The sequence below is a fragment of the Calonectris borealis genome, chromosome 1 (assembly GCF_964195595.1).
Source record: "Calonectris borealis chromosome 1, bCalBor7.hap1.2, whole genome shotgun sequence".
Lineage (NCBI taxonomy): Eukaryota > Metazoa > Chordata > Aves > Procellariiformes > Procellariidae > Calonectris > Calonectris borealis.
This window is the reverse complement of record NC_134312.1, coordinates 61607122-61629159: the sequence shown is the minus strand read 5'-3', so window position 1 is coordinate 61629159 and position 22038 is coordinate 61607122. Positions and strand designations below refer to the sequence as shown.

The 22038-nt window shown below is 37.0% G+C and overlaps 1 protein-coding gene across 2 annotated transcripts in view; it reads right to left on the bottom strand.

Moving 5' to 3' along the window:
* The window catches only part of SLC41A2 (solute carrier family 41 member 2), a 57236-nt gene that overhangs the window by 10433 nt on the left and 24765 nt on the right, over window positions 1-22038 (bottom strand). For both annotated transcript variants that reach the window (XM_075157208.1, XM_075157215.1), the window contains 4 exons: window positions 18274-18421; window positions 17626-17705; window positions 2973-3104; window positions 1850-1998 (listed from right to left, as the gene is read on the bottom strand). In XM_075157208.1, coding sequence (XP_075013309.1) covers window positions 1850-1998; window positions 2973-3104; window positions 17626-17705; window positions 18274-18421 — 509 coding nt within the window. The remainder of the gene's footprint in view (window positions 1-1849; window positions 1999-2972; window positions 3105-17625; window positions 17706-18273; window positions 18422-22038) is intronic.

Here is a 22038-nt window from a genome sequence, read left to right as displayed (position 1 = left end):
ACTGTTGCTCAGTTTCAAAGTAAATAAATCTCAGACTGCCTGTTACGGCTGAAGACAGAAGGTAAAGAGGAAAAAATCATCTATAAAAGACAGCAAGGAAAAAAGAAAAAAAGCTATATGTCTGCTTTATGGTTGAAAAATCAACAAAATCAGGCGTGGCCTTATGAACTGTAATGGAGATGCATGACTGCAAAATTGAGTACTCTAATCAGACTTTGAATTTATAGAAATCAACTTTACACGTGTATATGTGGTAATGCTGGGTCCAAATTACTGTGTGATCTGAAAGTCCTGCCCTAATGCCTTAACTTGGTTTTCAGCTGAACTTCCGCATTTCTCACATCTTACCCTTCCTTTGCTGCTGAAAAAAGGTTTGTATCCCTAACCATATTATGATTGCAGTTCTGTGAGCAGAAGGACTGTATGGATTTCATAGATTTATGAATTCAGGTTGATTCCCATGTGAAATCTCTGAAGTCTAATAATGGTTGAAATCACACTGCAGTCTTACCTTCAGCAGAGGCATTAACGGGGACTCTTTCCCCAACCTGTTTTTGTTAAGCTTGTAAGAACTTAGTATCACTGACAGAGCCGAGACTCAGAAAAACTTGACTGAAATGAGCCAAAGGATTCAAAAGTTATTAGAAAGGACAGACAGACAGACAGAACAGAGAGAGTGAAGGAATAGCATTATTTCCTCAGGAAAACACATTATAAAACAAGTGATAAGGCTGGAAACTATGAATATTATGTAAGAGGAAAATGAAAAGTAATTTATAACTTTTAGTATGACATTCTCACTTGCAAAGGTTGGAATGTTACCAGTTATATTCTACCAAAAAAAGTATAGAATTCTTATATGAAATTAAAATAGTAACAGTTTTCAAAACCTATCTTTATTGAAATAGTGTGATAAACACAGAAAGACAATTCAGAACATTAAAAATTATAATTTTTATTAAGGATTGACTGATGATAATGTTGTCTGTATTTTAAAACTAAATTGGTCACATTTTTAGAAGCACTATGTATAATTAACTTATGGATATTTCAACTGTATTTTTATTGTGTAACGTGAACAGTCAATTTTTGTTTTTAAGGTGCAATGAAACATTATAGTTAATTCAGCCAAGGTTTAGCTAAAAATTGGCTGTAGATGTAATAAAAACATTCCATTTTGTATTACTGATTTCTCTAAGTGAAATTATTTCACCTTAAGACATTGCTATTTCAAAAGGCATCTTTCAAGAACTGTCCTTGCTGGGTGTGAACAGGCCACTAGGTTAAGACCAGCGAAAATAATCTAACAATGTTTGACAATTAATGCAATTACAATGTCTTGTACAATGATCGCTGTCAGACTAATTTCAACTTTAATAAATATTAAGAATGCACCAAGCAAGCCACAACATTCTCATCTACTGCATTTTTTACCACGTTAACTGAAACAGTAACGTCAACCACTTTGGGAGATTTCTTTGAGAGTTTTCCTTGATGTATTCATGATTCATAAATGCTACTTTTCCTTCTCTCCATCTCCCCTCTAGTTGATTAAAATGATGGGGGATTTAGATGCAATGGTTCCAAGAAGCATGTGAAAGAGAAAGTGCATGATGCATGACTGGGAAATAATGCAGTTAAGTGTCTTCTGAAAAGCACTCACAATACAGATACACCTGTGTGAGCTGTATACATGTGGAGATAATTAGTTACTTCAAAACTGTGCTGAAAGTCTGTATTAACCCATACCTTCTTGTACTATTAATGAGATTTCAGAAATCAGATAAAACATGATTTTCTTCAAGAACTTGATTTTATACAAGCATTTTCAAGTTGTACTTGTTCTTACCTGTAGCAGAGCTGCAAACAAATATACTGTTATAAAGATAGGAGTTAAGGAAGTGTGGCCACTTTTCATTAAGTGGATAGTGTACAAGAAAATCAGGTGTCCAGGAATCACCAAAAGAAGCAGAACTTGGGCTGATTTGTTATTTACTCCTACAATAAAGAAATCCAAAATTCAGTTAAACTCTTCAATTACTGTGTCAGATTTTTATTCATTTTAATATAAAGAGCAGTTTTAGAAATCCACAACATTGGCTATTGTGGAACAGCAGGCATTATTTTCTGCTAGAAGACTCGTAAGGATTTTCATAGGGGGAAAAAAGTCACCCCTAGTGTCTGCCAGAAAAGTTAAGCAGGGCCCTTCCAGAAGAGGGTGCAATCTGTCTGCTTTTCATTCTGTACTCATGTAATACCATCTGCTTTTTTGGAGCTGCAGTGACTTCCTAAAGCCTTCCTAGGAAAGAGGATGTTTTGGACACCATATTCAAGACATCCTCAAAAGTACCTTATACTTCTAAAAAGTAATCCCACATTTACCATTTTCTCATCTGTTCCAATTCATTTCATAAATATGAAAGTGTAACACATGCTGTTGACACATCACATTACACCACAGTTACCACATTATTAGGAAAGGGAGCAATATAGGGGAGGAATAAGCTGTGAAGTAAGAATCTAGAAAAAAAAATAGCAAATGGGAAATGGAAAGCAGGCACTTGGCCTAGTAATAATGTTAGATATCAAGTTTGGTCATAACAGGAGATTGGTTTGAACTTCTGGAGTTAAATGACAAAGGTTAGGAGCAGGTAAACAAGCTAAGAAAAGATGAAGGTTGAAATCCTTCTGAGTGGGTATCACGGTGTCCTGCCTCATCGGTCCCTGTCTTTGACCCTTGCCAGGGTTACACCTTTCTCTGTGTTCCTCTCTACGCGTCGCCTCCTGCACAAGGGAGTTCCTTGTGCTTCTCACAGGCAAACAGCTGCAGGCAAAGGAAACTGCCAAGCCTCTGCTGCCTTTGAATTGCGCACAAGTTCAGTTTGTTGCCATTTCTCACTGGTGGTACAGTCTAGCACACAGGGGTAAAAAGAGGAGACAGTAGTTTTAACAATTAACTGACAAATACATACCTGTACCATAATAGGTTCTGCACGGATAATAGCAACCCTTGGCTTCCTCTGGCAGCTCTCCAGGAATGCTATGCAAATGGAGGTAGGTAGAAATTCTGCTAGCTTGAATAGCTACTAGATTACCACCAATACCTGAAATACAAAAGAGAACAAGTGGTAAATTTTCAGCTATTTTTTTCCTCTAGTAGGCAGTATTTTTGCAAATTCACCAACTTCCTCTATGTTTACCACAGTCCCCTACCTACAAAAGTCAATAAGAGAAACATCTTTAGAATGCGTATTAGTTATAGACAGGCTAACACCAAGCACTAAAATAAGTCAAAAAACTTGGGCTACGATTTGGTGTGTCACTGGATATTTGGAAGATCTTGGATATCAGTTTTGATTCATGGTAAGTGCAAAAGATTCCTCCAAAAGGTTTGGTCTGGCTTTCTCACAGGTGAAGCTCCCTTTTATTGCTCCCTCTTCTTTGGAAATCCCTCTTGGAACAATAGAAGTACTACATGATTGTGCGACCGCTGGATTACCTTCCTAGGTCAGCATTGCTGGCAAGTATAAATAACGCAAAGCAGATGCACTCACTACCACAAGCATAAATGCAGATTTCACACATAGAATCATAGGGCTGGAAAAAACTTCAAGAGCTAATCTATCCATTCCCCTTTGCTACAGAGCAGGACTAACTATAATCTTTTGCCTTTCATAATTCAGGTTGAAAGGACAAGACAAGTGTCTGAATAACTGATTTTTAAAAGAATGGTAGTGATGAAGACTCTACCTTCTCCATGACAACTGTTGATATACTTCCTATTAGAAAAAAGATTTCTATGAAACAATTTATATGAAACAAACCACCCTAGGATGCAAAGAGAAGTGGCTGGCATTGTTACAAGGCCACTGTCTATAATCTTTGAAACATTGTGGAGATCAGTCCCTGACAACTGGAAGAGGGCAAATATCATGCCCATCTTCAGCAAAGCCTTTGACAGTTTCCCACAGCTTCCTACTAGACAAACCGGCAAGTTACAGACTGGATGGGTAGTCTGTGAGGTGAGTAGGAAACAGGTCACACTTAGGGGGTGGTGATCAATGGTTTTTACTCCAGCTGGCAGCTTGTCACAAGTGGGGTCCCCCAGGGATTGATACTGGGCCGCACACTGTTCAACGTCTTCAAAAATGACCTGGATGATGGGATTGAAAGCATGTTCACCAAGTTTGCTGATGACACTAAACTGGGTGGTGAGGTGGGAGAAGGGAGAGCCATCTTACAGAGAGACCTGGACAGGCTGGAAGAGTGGGCTAGCAAGAACAGTATGAAGTTTAACAAAGACAAGTGCAAAGTCCTGCACCTAGGACAACATAACCAAAAAGCCCAGTACAGGCTAGGATCTGTGTGGCTGGGGAGCAGCTTTGCTGAAAGGGACCTGCTGAAAGGTCCTGGTGGACGAGATGAACATGAGTCAGCAGTGTGCTGCTGCAGCAACGAAGGCAAATCGCATCCTGGGCTGCATCCATTTCTACTTGCAGAGATAGAGGCATGATCATCCCACTCTACTCAGTGCTTGTCAGGCCACACCTGGAGTACTGTGTCCAGTCCTGGTCCCCACAATTCAAGAAAGACATGGACAGATTGGAGGAGGTCAAAAGGAGGGCCACGAAGATGATCAAAGGGCTGGAGAACCTGCCCTATAAGGAAAGACTGAAGGAGTTAGGTCTTTTCTCCCTGGAGAAAAGAAGGCTCAGGGGAGACCTCATCACAGTTTTCCAGTACTTAAAGGGCGGCTACAAAGAGGACTGAGGCGCTCTCTTCACAAGGAGACACATGGAGAGGACAAGGGGCAATGGGTACAAGTTGCACCAGAAGAGGTTTCATCTTAATATAAGAAAGAACAATCATTCACTGGAACAACCATCCCAGGAACATGGTGGAGTCCCCACCACTGGAGGTTTTCAAGATGTGACTGGATGGGGTGCTAGATCATCTCATCTAGGCTCCCTTTCCCATGAAAGGTTGGACCAGATGATCTTTCGAGGTCCCTTCCAACCTGGGCTGTTCTATAAATTTTTACTTCAGTGAATAGAAAACTAACCCAATTTGTTATATCTACATTACAGAATGCAGTGGCACTAGCATAAAATTGTCCTACTGCTATTATACTCTAGAATTGCCTACTTGCATATCAAGCATGTGCTTTTCTTCCCCAGATGCTTTACATAGGGATGGGTTGCTCTGAGAAGATATGATTAGGCAGAAATAATGCAGATCTTGCCCCCACTTTGGAAGGAGAAAGCCCTTGTTTATTGTAGTTGAACTGATTTGTTTATCTGATGCTTAGGGCTTTGTTTGAATGCAGAACAAATGTCTGTGGTCACCAGAAGACACTATTTGCCAAATTCTTTTGAGGACTATGGAGTGGTTAGGACAAACATCTAGTATTGAGAACTCAAAGATTTCCTGTCTCACCACTGCTTAAAGACAATTAATAGCAGAGCTTAACAAGGGAGTAGGACATTTAAGCAAAAGGCTTCCAATATAAATCAGGAAATAAGGTAGAAAAAATCATGGAGTTGGCAGAAAGGACTCTTTATGAAACTTACCTGCATCTTCCCAGTCAGGAGATATAGGGACAAAATGTGAACTACCAAAAGGTTGAGTCAGTCTTTGCAAAGAAAATTAAAATAACAGTAGCTTTTTTCAGACAAACTACAGAATTAGAAGTAAAATAAGGGATTTATATAAACCACAAAAGGGGTTTAAACAGATCAAAACCAATCTAAGTAGGGTCCAAAGTCTGTCTTTTGATTGAGAACAATAATTTTGAGACTTCTGACAAAAGAGAATAAGGTATGGAAAGGGAGGCAGAAATAAAACTAAGGATCAATGCACTACATTTGGATGGGGATCAGATAATTTCTGTGACTGAATTACAAAAAAACTGTTATGTAAAACTACTTCTTAATAAAGCTACAAAGCTGGGGATGGTGCCATATGACTAGAAAATACGAAACAGTTTCTGCTTAAAAAAGAGGGGATAAAAGCAATCTGGGTAATTACAAGCAGGCTAACAACTGCAATAACTGATATATTCAAAACAATGTTAAAGGAAAAAAATCAGTAAACTCTCACTATCCGTATCTATCATAGCATTACAAGAAGAAATAAAAGAAGTAAATAGGGCTGTTTTTCAAGGTGTGCTTTGAGGTTTGTAGCAATGCAACCATAAACCATGTTAGCACAAAACCCCCCAGATTTCAAGTATTTCCTAGGGAGTGTGCAATTTCCTCTTGTGACTGATAATTATCTGCTTCAAGAAATTCAGACCATCAGAAATACGATAAATGATCTGGAGCTCCTTCCCTAATTAATAACAAGGGAAACTGAGTGAGAGAAAAGAATTAAGGAAAATGGAAATTTGCCCATTTGAAATGGCAATAAAAAAACCTGCCTGGACAACAGAGACATGGACAAGTCTAAGAAAGAAGGTATGAGATTGGTTGTCAATCTTTTGATGGGTAGCTGTTAATCAAAAATCTTTTTACTTTTATAACCGCTGTTCAGAGAAGGTATGCCCCAAGCCCTATTGTGCATGTAGATAACAAGAAAAATGATTGAAAAGTATTAAAAGTGATTCTAAAACAAACTGGCCAGCCATGGGGCACTAGTAAAAGGAGGTCCTGCTCTGCAAAGGAAGCTGACATGCTAACCAAAACAGCCAGTGTGGAGTGTGATTTCAAGAGGTGCAACATTCTCTTTTCTATTTTAATTACAGCTAAGTTGAACATACACAATCTATTTTAGCTAACTGGAAATGCAATATTCATATGCTAAGGAAAATTATTTTAAATTTCATTTGGTCTGAGTCTCAATAATCTAATATCAGTGGTATATTTTTAACTCACAGAAGATAGACAGGTGTACTGAAGTGTAAAAAGCTTCTAGAATCCATACATCCTGCTCAGTCTCAACCAGCCGACAATGTATGGTGATGGGCTGCAGCAGTCACACTGTCTTTTAGTTCTGTCCATTCACCTACCAGTTCTTCCTTCTAATTATTTTTGAACCTTTGGGCCAAGTTCGACCACGTCTGACACAAGGATAGAGATACTAACTACCTCTGAGTATGGTGAAACAAGCTAACAAAAAGGAAACAGTGGGTAGGTAAATAAAGAGAAAGATTCAAACCCATGCCCTCCGTGAGACAAAGGCAGTAACACGAGCTGTATAGTTAACACCATAAACATGCGAGCTGACCAGTCAGCACCTAGCTTGGAGCTAGGCATGATGCCTCTTGCTCAGCCAGTGGTTCAGTGACACTGAAGAGGAACGATGATGTTGTGGAAAGCAGAGGGAGAATGGAGAGAATGCTGTGAGCAGCGGGTATTGCAGGGACACAAGGCCATAGGGAACACTGCGGGTTGAAAGGGCTATCGGGTGCTCTAAAAACTCAGGATACAAATCAACACGGAATCAGGTTTCATTATTCTGCTCGTCATAGAATGACTTGTATAAAGCTATGCTTGTCTTGAATGAATCACTTCAATATGTACACAGATATTCAGTTTGTTTTGTAACAGCAGTTACTGTGCATGTGAAGTTATCTCGGCAGCATTAGATTAATCAGATCCCTGCAAAAAGCAGAAAACAGATAAAACTGCATAGGTTGACAAGGTGTCAATACACAAAATTGATAACTTCTCAGCATCTTCTGAATGCATAAAATGGTCGTGTGCTCAGTAGCTGCTCATATTATGAAAATCTCTGTAGGCATATATGAGGACTGTTTCCATGAACATTTAAGTCAGAAATTTTTTTCCTGGAAAACAGTATTGCAGTCATCATAGCAAATACTTTATTATAAAGACTAACTTTGTTAGCTTCTTTTCATTCCAATGAGAACTACAACACAGAGGAAAATAATCTTTCAAAAGTAAAATCCTGCAACTGTTACTGCATTCCTCTCAGAATAGCAGATGTGTTTAACTTCAATATGAGAGTGCTACTTTGTCAATAAGCAGAAGAGACATTGTCTGGTAAAGTGTGAAGGATGTCATGCTGACTTACAACATTAAAAGAAAATTGAAAACCTCATCATTTTATCGAGCCAGTTAAGCGCTAAGCAAGAGTAAATATTACTTCTGAAAATTGTTATCACAGTTCTTTTTTGTCTAACAAGCACAGAAAGCCATATTCAAAGTAGAGCCAAAACCATGTCATGTATTTGCGAATAGGCCTACGGGCATGATTCTATTAATCATTATCTGGAAAAAGGACTTTTTTCTAATAATAGAAGTAACCATGCTATTTGGAAAACCACATTAGAAGTACTTTTCATCAATGCATCTTAAAGAGTATTTCTTAAAGAATCTGTCTCATAACCCTCATCACAGGTAAAAAAACAGAAATTAAGGGAAGCTGTTGCTGACACAGACTGATCTGAGACCATCCAATGCTCTGGGTAACACACGGGGCTGTTTTTTTCCTCAGATCTTATACTGCATGTTTTCATAAACAGGGTAACATTTTCCAGGGAAAACTGGGAGGAGTGGCTGATAAACCAGCGGTTGTACTGCGATTCAGAGGGTACTGGATAGACTGGAGAATTGGGTCGAGAGGAATCTCATGAAGTTCAACAAGAGGAAAACTACATCTGAGTGGGAATAACCCCATGCACCAGTACAGGCTGGGAGTCGACCATCTGGAAAGCAGCTCTGCAGAGAAGGACCTGGGGATCCTGGAGGACAAGAAGTTGACCATGACCCTGCAATCCACCTTCATGGCAAAAAATGCCAACAGCATCCTGGGCTACATTAGGAAAAGCATCACCAGCGAGCCAAGAGAGGTGATGCTGTACTCCGCACTGGTGAGGCCACATCTGGACTACTATGTCCATTTCTGAGCTCCTCAGTACAAGAAATAGACTTACCGGAGCGAGTCCAACACAGGGCCACAGGGACTGTAGCTTCTTTTCTATGAGGAAAGGCTGAGTGATGTGACTGTTCAGCCTGGAGAAGAGAAGGCTCAGGGAGATCTTATCAATGTATATAAATACCTGAGGGGAGGGATGAAGACAAGGGAGCCAGGCTCTTCTCAGCAGTACCCACTGACAGGACAAGAGGCAATGAGAAAAAATTGAAACACAAGATATTCTATCTGAATACAAAAAACCCCACTTTTTTTTTACCGCGAGGGGAGTCAAACACTGGAATAGGTTGCCCAGAGAGAGAGGGGTCTCCACCTGTGGAGATATTCAAAACCCTACTGGACACAGTACTGGACAACCTGCTCTAGCGGACCCTGCTTGAGCAGGGGGTTGGACTAGATCTTAAAAGGTCTCATCCAACCTAAATGACTCTGTGATTTTATAAAAAAGTAAATAAAGCCACGTTTTCCTCCCAACTCTATTTCAGCTATGTTTCAAATGAGCAGAGCAAGCACTTGCTTATATTACTTACTGCTTTTGAAGAACAGATGTATCCACCTAACCTTTGAAAAGGACTCTCTACATTTTGAATCTTGAGCAGACAAGGTACTTGTCTTCCTGTGTTTTTCCAAGGTAGATCACTGTCTTTCAGACACTGTTGTGAGCCCCTTGTTTAGGGTTTTAGTTTATCTGCAGAAGGCCAGGTACCCAGAATCAAGGTATTCCAAAGCCAAAGGTGATAGTAGCTGCAGCCCTCTAACCTACCATGGGTAGAATTGGTATAAATTATGATGCGGTCGAATAATACGACTACTATTCTTCCTCTCAGACCTCTAATTCAATGCCACAAAGTATTGCCTAACTAAACATCACGTTGATAATTTGCTTTATCCTTAGCGTATAATGAATAGCTGGTAGTCTTATTTAATATGCACTATTCAAAGCTTGGACTGAATAGAGACTTCCTAGTTTCCTTTATGCTTTTCAGTCGTGCTTGTCTCTATAAATCTGAGTGCTTTACAAACATGAATGAATTTATTTTTAAAACATACCTGTGAAGTGATATTTTTGTACTCCATGTAAAGAGCATTTTTCAGTTTTGAATATCCAATGTAAAATATTAAAGTCTTTTTTTCCACCAAATGTTTTAGTATTTAAAGCAGACTTCTCAATTATTTCATGTGTCCCAATAAATGTTTAGTAATTCTGCCGGTCAGATCCAGAATCTCTAATCAGGGATTCCAGAAAAAGAGAAGAATTAAGTTATTACTAATTAATAAAAGATCTGGTTTAAGGTACTTGTTTAGCATCAGGGGAGAACTGTATGATAGGTAAGAGCAATTTTCCAAAGCAGTATTCAACTACCTTATTTATAAAGTCACTTCCTCTCCTGTAGGTCCCCATCTCATTCTTACTTTTTTCTTTTTCTTGAATGTATATAAATGAAGAAAGGTTCCTGCAGAAAACTGCCTCCTATGAAGGCACTGAGACCACAAGATAAAGCCTACATACTCAGCTTTAATGACCAGTGCCATAACTGTCCACAAGACTATAAAGAACTGTTGCATGATGGGGCACACAAATAATTGTGTAGGAATGGCAAACCATATGCATATCAATTCATTGAGATTAAAGTTTTTTAGCAATCCAGTTCTATGGAGAGAGATTAACCAGTGACAGAATACCATGTTGTTCCCAAGCATCTACAATATAGCTTGTGCAATAGGACAAAAATAAATTAATACCCACATAAGGGAAGAATTAGGCCAACACAATTCCCAAATTGATTTTTCTTGTAAATCTATCAAGAGAAGGAAGGCAACAACATTCTCACTTTTGTGCACTCCTGCGTACAATCCATAGTTCAGAATAGTCAGTTGTGCCAATTAGTCTTTCTGGAGTTCAACAACAACTGCTCTTTGATGTCATTTGTATTACAAAAACGAAATGAAAAGGAAGGAAAAGAATCTCAGTTACAATAGTGACCAAAAACTCTAAATTTTTTCATAATTGGATTATCTTTCAGAAAGTTCAAGATCAATTTTTGCCCTGACCTCTCTATCACTAACTTCAAAAAACCATGTTTTATGCAAGTGAAATACTTAGAATGGAAGCCTAGCTTATCTAGGTACTTTTTAATGTTGCTTTTTCATCCATATTTCTTCTATCTTCCTTTGCACTTTGTAGCATTTCTTTTAATACTTAAAAATGTTTGGGGGAAACAGTTGGAAATTATTAGCTTTTCCTCTAGGGATGTTTTTTAAGAGAAGTCTTTGAGACAACATTATATATGCATATTATTACATTTTAAAATGGAGTAGTTTACGTTTCATTTGGCTTATAAATAATTTCTTCCTTATGCCTGATTAAAAATTGTTCTGTGACTGTCAAAAAATGAAAATATTCTAGATATAATTTTGACATGAAAACTAATAATTACTGAAATCTTGTAAAAAAATTTACAAGTAAGAAGTAAAAGAAAGAATAATAGCGTAGAATACGCTATTAATAGCATGTCTCTAATAGCATAGAATATGCAGATTTACATGTACAGGCTAGCAACTAAAAAGTAGTAAAACTATCACCCAATAATGCATCAGAATTAAATATCCAGAATCAAAACCCTCCTCCTTTTTCATGTGAAAATAAAGGCTGAATTATAAAGTTCTCGTACAGTATAGGTGCCTTCTGAGACTATCACATTCTTTCCAATTCAGGATGCAGAAAATTAATTTGCTACTCAGCCAAATTGCTCTACTACCATACAGGTCACTAATGCTTTCCCTTGTAATTTACAGAGGCAAATTTCAGATGCTTAACTGACTGAGACAATGGTTATCTTCTAATCAAAGCACTTCTCTGTTGTGTGAAAGCTGAGAGTACAACTACTCTATAAGAGATTAAAATATACAAAGTTATTAAAAAAAAAGCATTTTCTTTTTTGAGGAGGAATGGTTTCTGGGTATTTTCTTTCCATATTCTCCAAAGCACACAATTTACAGCAAAAGCTCTCTGAAAAACCTGAAAGTTTGTCATTCAATTTATCCTACTAATAGATAAAAAAGGTATGGTTTGGGGAATATACTACGTAAGTTTAACTTTCATCTCCCAGACAACAGACATTCAGTAACTTTTGTGTTAGTTTTTCTCATATGGATTTCTCATATTGCTTGATCTACATTTATTCCCTTCAGATACCAAATAATCCTACAATACGTACAGCCAAAGAGTAAGAAATAGTAAACAGTTTTATGTTACCCTTAAAGAGTATTCCTTCAAACCATCTGTAAAGGCAGATTTTTCTACATAAAGCCTGCAAAGCATTTCTGATTTTCAGATGTTTTCACAATTGATTTGCAGAACCTCCATTCTACAAAATGCATAAAAATGGGGTAAGGTCTACCAACATGTTTGTTATGATGCAGTAACTCCTGAAATGCAAATACTTACAAAATATCTCACAGTGTTTTTCTTAGGCATACAAGAAAAATGGTGAGGAAAGTAGCTCTGCCTAGTAACCGCACCTTAGTTCATTTCAGCTGCATATTCTGAAGCATATAACTGTTCAAGGCATTATCTTTTTTCTGCTCAAAAGGAACTCGGTTCCTTGCAAATTGCAATTCCTGAGCCAAATGCAACACGCTGTGATGTTGTAAGAGAATTTGCAAATTTTAACCATCTCATCCTTTAGAAAACATAAAGATCAACTTGAGTATCTAGGCTGAAGCACAGCCACGCTTGGGCTTAGTCATTTTATTCAGAACCTCAGTACATCAAACAGAGACATCTAAATCTCTACATCTAAAGTAGTTTGGAAGTACCACAATGGCTGAAACCACAAAATGATTTATTTATTTTCAAAAAGCAGAGTTACAATTTAACCCAACCAACCATAGTGTTAAAAATAATTACTCATCTCAAGAAATGTGTTTAACAGGTGAAAAATGGAAAAGCGGTTGTGAAATCCTTCTGGCCACCAGCAGTAAAGCTGACTATAAATGCCTGTCTGCTTAAGAACTATTTTAACATTCTTGGCAAATATTTGCAGTTATTGTTAATAGGGGTAGGAACCTTTGAGGTTGCTCAAATTCCAGACCAATATTTCTTAAACCAAAAAATTTATAGCTCCACACTGTAACATATGTGATGAAAGTAACTTGTCTCACATCTAAGAATATTCAAACCCTCTAGACAGGACCAGGTTGAAAGCTACTTAATGGCGCACACAGGAAGCCTAACACCTGACAGCTTTGCAGTGCATACTGTTCAGGATTTGAGACTGGTTGGACTCGATGATCTTAGAGGTCTTTTCCAATCTTAATGATTCTATGATGATTCTATATGGCGACTGGCACTGAAAAAAACAGTGACAGCTTGAAATCCTGGACAAATTCGCACTCCTCAAATTTTGGCTGGACACAATCCCAATAGGTTACAGTATTTCTTTCAGGTTTCCCTGGTTTCTTTCAGGTTTCCTGTGTCATAGGAGCAACAAACATTAAGGTAAGAGAAAGGAAAAGGCATCTGAAAAGCATTTTGAGGGGAAAACCCTCAGCTCCTTTCGCTACTTAGGCTTACAATGAGAATTCCAAGGCCAGGAAAGCACCGGTAGAGAAAGCTTTTGGCAACAGTAATATTTAAAAAGCCATCTGTTAAGCAGTCTAGCACACTGTTTATGTTAGTAAATGAGTGTCCTTAGATGTGCTTTTTTAACTGAAAGATTTCCTAAACTCCAGTTTACTGCAGTATACTGACCAGCAATATCCAAAGGTGCCAGTAGAATTATGAAACCCAGGAGACGCTAATCTAACAGCAACCAAAAAAATCACCTACCTACAATTTCCTTTTCCAGGAGGTGTACCATAAAACAGGCCCATTCTGCCTCCTCTACACAGAACACATTTTCTCTACATTTTCCAAGAAAAATGCCTCTATATTTTGAATTCTGAGGGTTGAAGGGGTTAGCATACGCATGTACAACACTTACACATTACTCCCCTCTGCTCTTTTGTGGATGAGGGAAAACCAGAACTCCTCAGTGCCACAGCTGTCGCCCAGTGGCACTGCAAAAGCAGCATTGCCATCGCCAGTAACAGGCCATGGGCCTCAGGCTAACCATACCTTACGCTAGCGTTGCAAGACTCTAGTCTTGGCCTGTTAGGCTTGTTGTCAGCTCCAAAATGGCGCTTGGTATGAGGCTTCTCTTCTTACAATGTGGAATTTAAGTTTGGGATAATAGCAAAGGTCCTGAAAATATGGACACAGGACTATAAGCAGCTTGCTGATGGATCATTACTAGTCACTGAAAAAGTTTAAATTTTCAGAGCTGGGAAAAGACTGCTTTATGCATAACAAGAAAAGAAGGAGCTAAGCATGAAAAATCCAGACGAACAATGGAGGCACCTGGTGTGTGGAAAATAACATTCTCAGGCATTGCGTAGCAGTCCAGGGGCAGATGAAGAGGCTAAGAACAGTCTGGAAATACAAATCTTCTTATGAAAAAGCAACATTTTGAATGGGGGTGGTACAATCATCACAGGAATCATCACTGCAGGAGCACTGTGGGACTTCCACAGCTACAAGCATGACTCTTGCTGTCCCTGCCTTCTTGAAGGACTCTTTCTCTCCCTGTCTACTCTAATAGCGTGTCCAGAGAAGGGCAACGAAGCTGGTGAAGGGCCTGGAGCACAAGTCTTATGAGGAGCGGCTGAGGGAACGGTGGTTGTTTAGTCTGGAGAAAAGAAGGCTCAGGGGAGACCTTATTGTTTTCTACAACTACCTGAAAGGAGGTTGTAGCGAGGTGGGTGTTGGTCTCTTCTCCCGAGTAACAAGTGACAGGACAAGAGGAAATGGCCTCAAGCTGTGCCAGGGGAGGTGTAGATTGGACATTAGGAAAAATTTCTTCACTGAAAGTGTTGTCAAGCATTGGAACAGGTTGCCCAGGGAAGTGTTTGAGTCACCATCCCTGGAGGTATTTAAAAGACGTGTAGATGTGGTGCTTGGGGACATGGTTTAGTGGTGGACTTGGCAGTGTTAGGTTTATGGTTAGACTCAATGATCTTAAAGGTCTTTTCCAACCTAAATGATTCTATGATTCTAATGGCCCCAGCTTTCCCTCTCTCCACTTGCCTAATTCTTCAAGGATCTTTTGACCTGTCAGCTAATCATCCAGGGCTATGTATAGCTTCTGGCTAGTTCTTTTTCTCTAAAGCTCATTCAAAAGAATGTATGCACGTTGCCTTAATTCTGTTGATAAACTTATGAAAGAAAATAAGAAATAAAGTGATACATTTACCCTTTTCTCTAGAGGCATGTTTATAGTAAGCTGTCATTGTTAGCAATTAAAATTATTTGCTTAAGTCCAATCATCAGCTAAAAATGTTAAAAAGGTAAAATGTAAACATGCAGGCAATCCAGGTTTCACACTCAATTTCTGTGGAAGAAAATGACCTTGAACAGGATGTATAGTTCACTTACAAGAGCAGTCCATAACTACTACAGGGTAAAAAACCATCACCACTGCAACATCTGGTAGGAGCATGAGGCCTTGAGAAAGGCATGTATCCATGCGACCTGTATCCATTGTAGGTAGCAAATCTAGAATAAGTGAGTCTATAAAGAATAAGTGAGTTTATAGAGAAAATCCAGAAGTGTTCTGGTACTGTACTGGAGCAGAGATAGAAGCCTTTGGGGAAACAGTAAGAAACAATCACCAGACAGTTGTTGGCTTTTATAATCAAGGGATGGCATCTAGGAAAGCAGGACCACTGGTTGGGGTATACCTGCCTAAAAAGAAAAAACAATCCTCTTCTCTTAGGAAGCAAATCTAGGGGGTTACTAAAAAGGACTATAATTAAGAAAAGTTTCAGATGTAAAGCAGAAAAAAGTTGAAGATCAACATGTCCGCCCTGCTCTTTAGGTATCTGGAAATTAAAATGGAAACACACAAAAGGTAGGTGCAAGTACTTGCAATTTTGAATGAATATAAAGGTAAGGCACAGGCAAGGAAGCATAAAGGCTGAAGTGTAAAAATAAATTTACAGTTAGCAAGGAACACAAGTGACAACACAGAAATGCTTCATATTAAAAGTAAGAAGAAAGGAAATATAGGACCTTAATGGGAAAGAAGAACAAGCAACATGCTCTGTGGAAGATTGAAATGCTCAGTTCCTTTTGTCTACTGCCTTCATAAAAATGGTGATGTCTGATCACAAACTCATATGTATTAAGTCTGTAGGGCCTGAGAGTAAATTAAATTCAGTGCATCTTTAGAGAGCTACATGAACAATCCATGAATTATCAGTGATCATTTTTGCAAACCGATTATCTTGGAGGTTAGAGAATACCAGAGGGCTGTAATGGGGAAAACAGAAAATACATATTTAAAAAGGGCCAGAAAGGATGATCCATGAAATCTATATATCAGTGAAATTTATATTGCTACATAAGTATTAGAACAAATTATTAAAAAGACAATTTATAAGCTCTAGAATGTATGAAAGCCGTAAAACAAGAGCTAACATGAATTTGCCAAGAACATGCTTCTGTCAAAACAATATGATTTCCTCCTGTAACTGAACAGCTTGCCTTAAGGGTGCAGCAATATATGTACTAACTCTCAACTGTAGTAAAGCTTAGCAAAATGTTTTGGTGCTATCCCATGCTACATTTCCACTAGCAACCTCTCAAAAATTAATTATATCAGGGCAATATGTTCAAAACTAAAAATCAGTGTCCATATTAACATTTTACTATCGAAATGGAAAACAAGTGGTCATAATTAATTTAATTGATAGCTCAGAAAACAGAATAGAATATACCCATATGGAATTTGCAAAGGCCAAGTTAAGTCAAAAGCACTTTGTAAGCCAAAAATTAGAAGTCAGAATCATCTTGATAATTGGAGAAATGGTTTAAAAATCAATAATACTTAAAAGCGCAAAATAATGTAAGAAATAAAATGGAGAAATACAAAAGGGGAAAAGAACAGCTAGGCAGCAATAGAGTGGGAACATATATCTGGTGATTATAATTATTGCAAACTAAATATGTATCAACCCTGTGATACTGTAGGAAAAAAAAAGCTCAAAAGTTTGCATTTTCAAACTGCATCAGTCTAATAAGATATTATCTGTTCTTAAAAAATTTGCTTTGTTGTTATCCTTACATGATAGAACACTTAACTTAAGGACCAAATTTTCACAAATACATTCTTACACACCTGGAAAGTGTATACCAAGCATGGGAAACAATACACATTTTTCTTGAGAAATCTATTTACTTGCCTGTAGCATCCCTGTTAGTTCTTATATCTATGTACATTACATGTAAATAGTAAATTACTATTTTGAAAATTTGTCCTTGGATGTTCATAAGAAAATCCTTTGAAATAAAATTTTATCTACATTTTCCTCAGCCACAACCTTTTCAATATAATATTTGATCATTTAATATTTGAATGCATTACTTCAATATTTACACTTTCTGTTTCTTAATGCATACTTTAGGTTCCTACTTCTCACATTCTCTATCATGTTTTAATGGTTGTAGTACATACGATCAGGAAGCACTCCTTAGGTGTTCAAATAAACAACTGTTGGCATCAAAATCAAAACTTGAAATTAATATAGCAGATACTAATTAGCATAACAGGAATTTGTTGTAATAGACTTTTCTCAAACCAAGGTATATCAATTGATATATAGTAGCACATAATCCTATCAGAGTCTTACCATTAATTACTGGGGTATAAACAACAATTCCAACCAAGTTAGGATCAGATACCGTTGTGTCCAGAATAAGGCCACCAATACTGAAAAACAAGGTACAATATTTAGAATAAGGCAAGCAGGTACATTAATTAGTATTTAAAAACTTTTTTAGCAATCTGTCTATCTGTCTTAGAACATCTTCAAGCCACAATTTTCTTCTCAGTTCATTCCCATTACCTCGTTCTCAGCTACAAACTGACATCGCTATAGTTATTTATATATTAAAATCAACTTCTTGTATAACAAAGACCACAGAATTTCAGCCAATCACTCCACTTTTAAGATTCATAACTTTCATTGAATTAAATAATCTCTCAGATCAGTGTATAATTTTGATTGGAAACTGCAGGAGATGAATAGCTCACCATTTTCTTCATTTAATACAGCACACTTCTGCTCAGTCGTTGCCACAGGCTACTGCTGCCTCCCCCACTCATTCCCACCTGTGACTTAACTTTGTAACCTCCTCATTTTGGGAAGATTAAAGTTTATTCACACTCTACATTGTAGAGGCTCCTTAAATGTTTCTTTTAAGTACAATCAGGTGTTAAATAAGATATGTAGAGACACAGGGTGACTATCAAGACAAAGCAAGACAAATAGATTTACCTGCTTATAACCATGGCAGTTATAACAGGCTCCCATCCTGAATGGAGAACAGTTCTGGTAGCTGGGTGTTTGGCAGCTATGACAATCCCCATCGGAGTCAGAGCCAAAAAAAAGGCACCAACCAAAGGAGATACATAGTAATATGTCTCTAAAATAATAATATAGAAAAAACCAAAAAACCTGTTTTACTTTCAAGGCATTCCTGTATGTTTTTCCTAATTTAGAACTCTAAAATAAATTATAACCTGTATCATGCAGTTGAGGAATTTTCATAGTCTTTATCACTACTGTACCTAAAGTTTCAACTACTGCACTAAACAATATGGTTAACATCTGCCATCTGTGATCACTGTCTCCCATCTTCTCAAGGACAGAACTATCTGTACAAAGAAGGAATTTTGAAGAAGATTTTTGTATGATGCTTTGTGATAAAAATGCAATAAGGATGTGGAATATAAAACATTATTTTGTAACTTATCTACTAAAAAAAAAAGGAAACTGAATATATTGAAAATGCATTTTGTCTCTACACAAATTCATAGCATATGTACACCCCCTTCTTTCCAAAGCACAGATAATATGGTAATCCTACCAGAAATATCTTAAATGATGCAAGCACAGTGTGTAATATTGAGACATTTATATCTGTAGCTCAGTTATTTTATAACCAGTCTGAGTCTGAAAATACTCAGCCACAATTCTGCTGCTTGCACCTATCCATCAGAATGGCATCATATTTCATAGGAACACAACTGCAAACACCAGTGAGTACCATCATAAAGCTGAGCTTATAAGGCAAACAGCTGCCTCCACAAAAATAATACTATTTTTTGAGATTACTTGGTTTTATAATCCCATCCACACAGAAGCTATTACAGTGATCCAAGACTTCCTAATTCAACAGTGAGGTAAATAATGGAAAATTTATCCTAATCACAAGTATATATATAAACTATGCAAACATTCCACTTTTACAGATATTTAGTTTTATGAGAAATATGGTAATGTATTTAATGTTAAATACCTTTTGTCTAAAATTTCAGAATTTGGGCAAGTTTTATTGCAAAATATATTTTAAATAACAGGTTGAAGTAGTTAATGTAGAACACACAAACAATTTACCAAAGAAGAATATTTAGTATATAAAAAAGTACTTTCACCCATGTATTATGGCTTATTACAAAGGCTGCAAATTCAAGCAATTACTACTTTGATGTTATCTTGGTGGAGCTAAAATTATTGCTGGAAGAATTGCTGTAGAGTTTTTAGAAGTTACTATCCTTCTGCATCGACTGGTAACAACCTCTGCAGCAGAGCCAGCAGAAAAGATAGTAAGATACCTTTCACTGGGTAAGCTAAAAGCAGAAAGCTATTAGAATGAGAATGAGACAAAGCCCAAAAGAGAAGTAATTTTTCCCTTTCCTTAACTATTCTACAGTATATTATCTCCTTCTTCCTTTGTGGTGCCTTTTTTTCCTCCTTTCTCCTCTTTTTGTGAACTAAGAAGTGGGCCTAATGTAAAGAGTTCTTACCCAAAAGAGTACACACAATACATGATTCCTTTATTTGATAATTACAGTTTTGTTTTATCAAACTTAATAAAAAAGACAACAATGTACTGATGTAAAGTTCTTGAACTTTTTGTCATGTAGACTACTACTTACTGCCCGAGTAAATGCATCCTTCCTTCCACTTGCAATGAAGAAAGACCCCTGTGTGCACTAAAATTGGTCACATGGAGAGGCATAATTCATTCTACATCTATTTATTTAAAATTTTGAGACTTCCCTCCTTTTCCCCTCTCTTTTTTTCCCCCCCTTCTTTTTTTCCCCAAGACATAAATCATACTGCATTCCTGCTACGTGTTCTTTCTCCCTCTCTGTCTGTTCCTCTCAAATGGAACCAAGGTGAGGCATTAGCATGTACCAGATGTCCAATAACTGATTTAAAGCTCAGAATGAGAGAATAATTCTAATGTAGTATATTTAGTAAAATATAAAAGTGCATAAAATGATGAAATCCTATTAATATCACAGATTTCCAAGTCTTTGCCACATTTTTGGAGAGGTTGCCAATTTTATTAAAAGGTAAAGTCTGCTGGTCAGCAAAGATCCTCTGTTGCAAAAAAACATTCAACGGCAAAATACAGATGCAATGGTGAGCATTATCCTAATTAATCACTAATTTTTGAAAGTTCTTCACTTGTACATCAACAATTAGCCCACTGTACTCTTTATTACAGGATTTCTACCAAGTCAGGAAAGGAAATAAAAGTTCAAAAAAGTATGCCTTTTACAATATTTTCTTTTTTAATCCCACTAACAACTTGTTAGAACACGTTCATGAAAAAAAGGCAGAGTATGTAACTATCTGCACCAGCCTCCAAGCTTGGAGAGCTAGTCCAAGAATGTAATCCAAGAATTACAAAGAACACTAAAAATAAACAAAGTAAAATATATCGTATAATTCCTTTCTTCTGAAAAAAAGGAAAGAGCACATAGATAAAACCGAAATCAGTCTGGCAAATGAACGATGAATACTAACCAAGAATTATTTAATAGGTAATTTCTAAATAAATAATAATTATGTAAAATATAACATATACATACACATATCATCCTGCCACAGAAATGTTTTGTAAGAAGTTTAAAAAAAAGGGGAAAAAAAAAAAAAGAGAAGACAATCTTGCTAGTGTATAGTGATTCATGAATTATAAGCAAAATAAATATAATTTATATCTGCAGTGCAACAGGACCATTTCAGAAGTCAGCAAGTAGCCAGAAGCAAGGGCAGCTTTACAAATCTTAGAAAACATGACTAACCCATGATTGATTATCAAACCTTTCACGAGTTGAATTCAACATATTTTAAGTTAGTTAACAGCAACTACAGGAAAAAAGGAAATATGCATCTATAAACTGACACAAGCTGTCATTTTTACAGCAAACAAAGCAAAAGTTAGATGAATTTTCAAGAGGGTGCATACATATTTTATAACAATAAAACCAAAGTGCATAGTGATATAAAAGACAATGACATGAAACAAAATGCAACCAGTGTTTTTTTGGGTTTTTTTTTTTTTTTTTTACATACTAAGATAGGACTTTCAAGACTACTCAGCAATGGCTTAGCTTTGTTCCTCTGAGTCAAAAGCAAGTGAGAGGAGTTAATTTTTTTGGCCTTATTGTTCAAAATTTTAATATGTACAAATGTCTTAATTTCACTGTGGAGAAAAGTACACATAAAACTTACAAAATACATTTTATACCCGAGTCCTTTAAATTGAGTTGGACAGAAACTGGATTATAAAAGCTACCCCATTGTTACAATACTGTCACAAGTTTCTTCTTAAAAGGGACAAAAGCCACTGACTCTCAGGAGTGGGGGATCTCCAAGAACAGGATGCAGCCAGAGCTTATATTTAAAAAAAAACAAAAACAAAACCAAAAAACTTCTACTATCATAATATACTAGCACTTTATTGGGATTCCTTGTTCTAAAAGTGCTAGAGGGAATACTAAATAAACAAAAAAATAGGCCACCAACCATGCCCATGCTGCTAAACAAGGTGGAAGTCAGGTATACATATTAATCAGTTTACAAGTTTTAGACTAGACAAGTGAAATTCACCCCACTCATGTTTTAAGGCAATGATGATGTAAAAATGAAGGTGAGGCAGCTGCTCCCGACCAGAACTTCAAATTCTACTGCCTATTAAGTTTAATTAAAAACAGAACTATAGAAGTAATTAATAGTTTAGAAACA